We start from the raw sequence: 5,852 nt of genomic DNA, 5'->3' as shown, positions 1-5,852 counted from the left end.
GGATCCAGACCAGCCTGCGCATCCGCGCAGTCTGGTCAGGATCCATGCTGTTCGCTTTCAAATACTATTGCAATTAGAGAAATCATTAGCGAACAGCATGGATCTTGACCAGACTGCGCGGACATGCAGGCTGGTCTGGATCCATACTGGTCGCAAATGCACTATGTTGGTTTTCTCATGGTGCAGGTCATAAATTGTGTTGTTATCCGTTTTCAATATTTCTTGCCAAAATAAACTTTTTGTTTTTCATGATAATGCTTTCTGTCTTCGATACTTGGTAATGTCTGACGTCTTGCGCAGTTTTCAGTTGCCCTGATTTGAACAATAGATTTGGTTTTAGAGGACGCCATTTTTACGGACTTTATAGCCTAAAATACATCCCAATGCCAGTACAGGAACATTTGTACCTTTTGCTAACACAGATTTTGGTTCTTGAATAAGGTATGGCGTTAAAGGCTGTTTCATATATGCACAGCACTCGAACCGAAAAAAAGAATGTAACAGCGTGTGAGGATTTTCATATATACACCGAAACCGAACCGAAAAATGAATGTTTATAAGCTTACGATAATTTTCGCATATATAACGAACCCGAACCAACAAGAGAATGAATTTCAGCTTATGTGGATTCACAAATACACCGAAACCGAATAGGAAAAAAAAAAGAATGCATGAAAGCTTACGAAGTTTTCAAATGCATATGGAAACCAAACCGAAAAGAAAAAGATTGCATTAAATTGATTTCACATATACACCGTAGCAGAAAATTTAATGGAAACAAAACCGAAATGAAAACATACATCAATGGAATTTTAGCTAGGTGACCCTATTCTATCCGAAAAATGTGAAAAATGTCACCTTTTTCCACAAGTTCGACAAAGTTTGCCATATATACTATGCTACTACACATGTTCACTTTTAGTGCGCAGTTGACTACGAAACCAGGGTCGTGAGTTCGTGCAGCCGCTCCTCCAACTCAAATTATTACCATTCGCCATTCGGATAATAGTCCTTACACATGGCACGTTAAAGAACCAGGAAAGCGTGTGGAAACTGGACGTCCTCTGTTTCCGCCAACTAAACTATAACGATCAGCCTTATAGAGGAGTTGCTCGTGTGTGATATTAGGGGAGGGGTGGGGCGTGTATAAATAAACTTTAATAAAACCGAATACTAAGAAATTCCGTATTATTGTCACCTCAGCGAAAAAAGGCGGATAACTTCCCTGAAATGAAGAAGAACTCACTGAAGTTACTCACTTTTTGGGATGAGGTGAAGGTCGTATGTGAAAGCATGTGAATCACGTTTAATTTGAAGAGAAAATAAATGCGGCCTTGAAAATATCACACAAAAAATAAACAGAAAAATTTTTTTTCCTCAGTCCCTGTCTGTTAACAGATTAGAATGAAATAGCTTAGACGTATTAAAACATGTAGTAAGTGAATAGGCGTGATATATGCATATAAATAGTATACTCTCAATGTATAGCTAAGGCGTAAAAAAAATTGTTTGTTTCCGGTATCCCGACCTACCCTAAATTTTTGGCCCGACCCTAAACGTTTTTATGGCCTTGGAGAATATTTTTTTCAACTTTTTAACAAAATGATGCAAAACTGCACTTTTTATGCGTTAAACATTACCAGTGATGTTAGAAATCAACTTACTGATGCTCTAAAGGCATATCCCCCTTATTTGTAATCATTTTTTGACAAAAAAATAATTTCCGAAAAGTCTTCCTTAATAAAAAAAATTTCCAAAAAAAAAAAATTCCGACCTACCTACCCTAATTTTTTTGAGCATGTTACCGGAAACAAAGAATTTTTTTTAGGCCTAAACACGATATAAATATGTGCAACTACTAAAAACTGGAACTTAGTTTTGTTTCTGCATGACATTTGATTATTATTATAGTTCAACATACAAAATTAATTTGTATATTGAATAAAGTTAAACACATTTGATAAGGATTATCTACATTTTAAATAAATATCTTAAGACAACACATTTTGGTGAATGTTGGGCGTTGGATATCTTTAAAGAATTATAAGAGTTATACCATATGACTAGCCTGGCTCTCTGGCTGCATGGTTATTTTTTATAAATACTGCAAACATTTTATAAGTAAATTTTTAGCCTAGAGGCTATCCTATTTTAGAAAATAGCACATTTAAGAGGAGCGGTGGTATAATGGTTAAGGTGTCGGCCGCTCAACCCAGGGATCGAGTGTTTGAGACCTACTGGGGTCACGATCACGCCTTTTCATAAGACACCGGCACTGTTTCTTCCAGGAAGCGGACTCGTGAGTGGTTCAAATAAGCTTGAAGCTTTCTTCACAATCGAGTTAAAATAAATTAGGATAAACTAAATAGCACATTTATATCTGATGGCTAAACCACGCACACACGCACACACGCACTTATGTTCGGAACCAACCTATATTATTAACTGTTAATGAAGAAAATTTATACAATAATGAGAAATATGAAAGAACAGGCATAGTGACGGGAGCCAGTCTACCAGAGGGCATTTTTTTCATATTTCATACTCGCGGGATATTTTGATAATATATACCAGTAAATCATATCATTGGTTCATTTTATCTTAAAGTGGAGCAACAATTACCAAAATGACAGCGAATTTACTATCAATGTTACAATCTCACTACGGAAAATGCAAAGTAGGAATAATGTTTGAAACAATCCGTCACAATTAGATAACAAGCGGCGTGTGAAAGTTGAGCTTCGTGAGAGAAAATTGATAACTCATATTCAAATTAGAGAGTTTGCGAGACTGACGTAAAATTGCGGATATCGCTCCGCGCTGTATTGCACTACTTTATGAAAAGAACTTGTACGACTGGTGTCAGTGTTTTGGAGATAATGATTTAACGTATTTTATAAGAATTACAAAATAAGATATATGCTGTAAAGCGGATAATTTTATTTTAAAAAATCAGATATATAAAAATGGAACTAATTTTCAGACGAAAAGTGCAGAACTCTAGTTTAAAATGATTTTTGATTGCAATTCCATTCTACATTAATTTAGAATATTTTTTGCGAAAGGGGCTCGTACACATATTTCTGGATATAATATTGTTATTTGAAGTATTGTAAGCGGATTGAAAAGCGGAAATATGGAGACAAATATGAATAATACAAAAAGCAACCCAATAGAGACGCGAGACATTGGAACTAACTCCGAGTTCGGATACAACAGCCAGCGGACGCCACTTGCCAAGCCGACTCAGGCTCAAGTCCCACCAAAGACAATGGAGACTCGCCTGACATCAGCGGAACCGGCTCCAGCCCGTGACCTATGGAATGGAAAAATAGAATTTATATTGTCGTGTGTAGGGCAATGTATAGGATTGGGAAATGTAACTAGATTTCCATATCTCTGTTACAAAAATGGTGGAGGTATGTATAGATCACATATAGATCACAACTTTATTTTGTAACAAGGTTTCAATGTCTCTATTACAAAAATGGCGGAGATATCTATCCATAGATATCAAAAGTTCCGTTGTTTATGCTGCAACATGTATTGCAGTGTATAACACTTGGTCATTTAACCAGGTGTCCATATGTTTGAGGTATGATCTATGTATAAATACCACAAGTTTTGAAATTGTTCAAGTATTGGTAAAACAAACTGAAAGAGTCATTTTCTTATATAATCACCTGGGTCATATGCATTCTTTTGTTAACTACTCGTTTTGTTAAAATGTGTGTCAAATAAGTTATCAGCAGAGAGTGGGGAGGGCATTTTATAAGCAAGCAAAGCGAAGATTTTTCTTCATTCTCTATTCCAAGTTGTAAACCCTATATGAAAGTTACGTTAAGAAAATGACATGAAAGATAAACCTTGCAATGACTTCCAGAATTACAGCCATCTTTACTTACATATCCCTCACACGCTACTTCAAACCCTTTTACATTGATTTTTAACAAATCTTCGTACCGTCAAATACCAGTTAACATGTCTACTTTTTAAACATTATTTGCAGATTTATAGTAATACAATGAATCAGTTTCTCAGAGTTAGTCGGATTTTTTTTTACCGAGCCTGTCATGAGCTGCAAAATATAGTATATTTCAAAGTAGGTCAATAGCCTTCAATAACCTGTTGGTAGAAGGCAATATCATTCGGCGACACATGATCAAATCGCGGACATTACGGTATCCAGTAATTTCGTTTCCATTTCCCGGACATTTCGGCCACATTTTCAAACTCATTTCAGCAACACTGCAGCTGGAAGGTCAGATTTACTATCTTTAATAAGCGCCTCCAAAAACACTAATTACTCTGGTTACAGGCGGTACATCTCCTCGCCCAAAGCGCCCCTTCACGATTTCATATAAACTGAAATTGTGTACTGATATTTCAGAAAAAAATCAAATAATTACTTTATTAATGAAACAATCTAAAACTCCGGCTTCATATATTTTAATTGCCTAAAGTTCAGACTTCTTTTATTTAGAATGCATTTTTTTTTTGGCTCTGTTTGCTTGCAAATCACGTGTAAGAAGTATTTAAAAAATTGTGATCAGGTGTAGTTAACTATAAGTAGACGTCAGTTTTCACCATCTGAGCTTTTCGGGTGGACATGCCCTCGACCACCTGCCCCACTCACACATACCACAACCAAAATCATGGATCCGCTTCTATCACTGACATGGATACAGAGTAAAAAAAAAAGACATGATCGTTTATTAAAGGGAAATTAGAAAATTGTATGCAAATTTGCACACACAAAAATGTAACGCATTGCTCAATTTATTTGCTGACATTTTAGGAAATATCGCATATCTCAGAGAGTATTAGATATATAAATTAACTTTGTATGAATGGTTGGTGGTACGGTAAAGTAAACTGTGCTTTTATACGCCTAGATAAAGACCAAAAGTGACATAAATACTTCGCGAATTATTTTGCTATGTGAGAAAACATAAGAAAAATCCTGGCATTGCAATGAGCTTGTACTAGTATTTACTTATCGTAGGCATGAAATGTCCAAATTTTGACCAAGACGGCTATTTCTTGTAGATACAAATTTGTAGCTTTTACAGGGTGTAATTTCGGACAAAAAAAAAGAATGGGACTTTTTTATTTGTTCATAGAGAATCTAATTTCGTAGATAGACGCAAACAACGAAATCCACGAAAATTAGTCTACAACGAAAATAAGCGATTTCACAGTATACGAATATTTCCATTATAGCTCTTTCAGGAATGTTGATACAAAAATGCGTGGCGTGCATAACAATAGAAAGTCATAACCAAGCTTAAAGGCCTAGAAAAAATCTTTGTTTCCGGTAACATGCTCAAAAAATTAGGGTAGGTAGGTCGGATTTTTTTTTTAATTGTTTTTTATTAAGTGAGACTTTTCATAAATTATTTTTGTGTCAAAAACTGAATACAAATAAGGGGGTTATGCCTTTAGAGCATCAGTAAGTTGATTTCTAACATCACTGACCATGTTTAAAACATAAAAAGTGCAGTTTTGCAACTTTTTGTTAAAAAGTTGAAAAAAATATTCTCCAAGGCCATAATAAAACATTTATGGGTCGGGCCAAAGATTTAGGGTAGGTCGGGATACCGGAAACAAACAATTATTTAACGCCTAACTAGAAAAAAAGAGAAGATTATTTGCGAATGTTTTGACTTGATAACTGCTATAGAATTAGGAGGAAATAGAAATTTGACAACAAGATTACTAAGACTGCATCATGATACGCGTCATTCATATTTCTGGAGAAATGATACTTCTGCAAACTTATTTTCGTTCATTGTTACTGCTCAAAACGATAAGAACTGTCATAAATGAAGAAGAAACATTTTTAATCAATG

The 5,852-nt window shown here is 35.2% G+C and overlaps 1 protein-coding gene across 1 annotated transcript in view; it reads left to right on the top strand.

The window, feature by feature from the left end:
• Window positions 1–2,732: 2,732 nt before the first annotated feature.
• Window positions 2,733–5,852, top strand: part of LOC123529060 (sodium- and chloride-dependent GABA transporter 1-like) — a 32,314-nt gene continuing 29,194 nt past the window's right edge. The window contains exon 1 of the mRNA XM_045309255.2: window positions 2,733–3,419. Within this exon, the coding sequence (XP_045165190.1) occupies window positions 3,137–3,419 (283 nt within the window). The 5' untranslated portion in view covers window positions 2,733–3,136. The remainder of the gene's footprint in view (window positions 3,420–5,852) is intronic.

This window comes from Mercenaria mercenaria, chromosome 13 (assembly GCF_021730395.1).
Source record: "Mercenaria mercenaria strain notata chromosome 13, MADL_Memer_1, whole genome shotgun sequence".
Classification (NCBI taxonomy): Eukaryota; Metazoa; Mollusca; class Bivalvia; order Venerida; family Veneridae; genus Mercenaria; species Mercenaria mercenaria.
The sequence above is the reverse complement of the archived record's forward strand: the minus strand, read 5'-3'. Positions and strand labels throughout refer to the sequence as shown.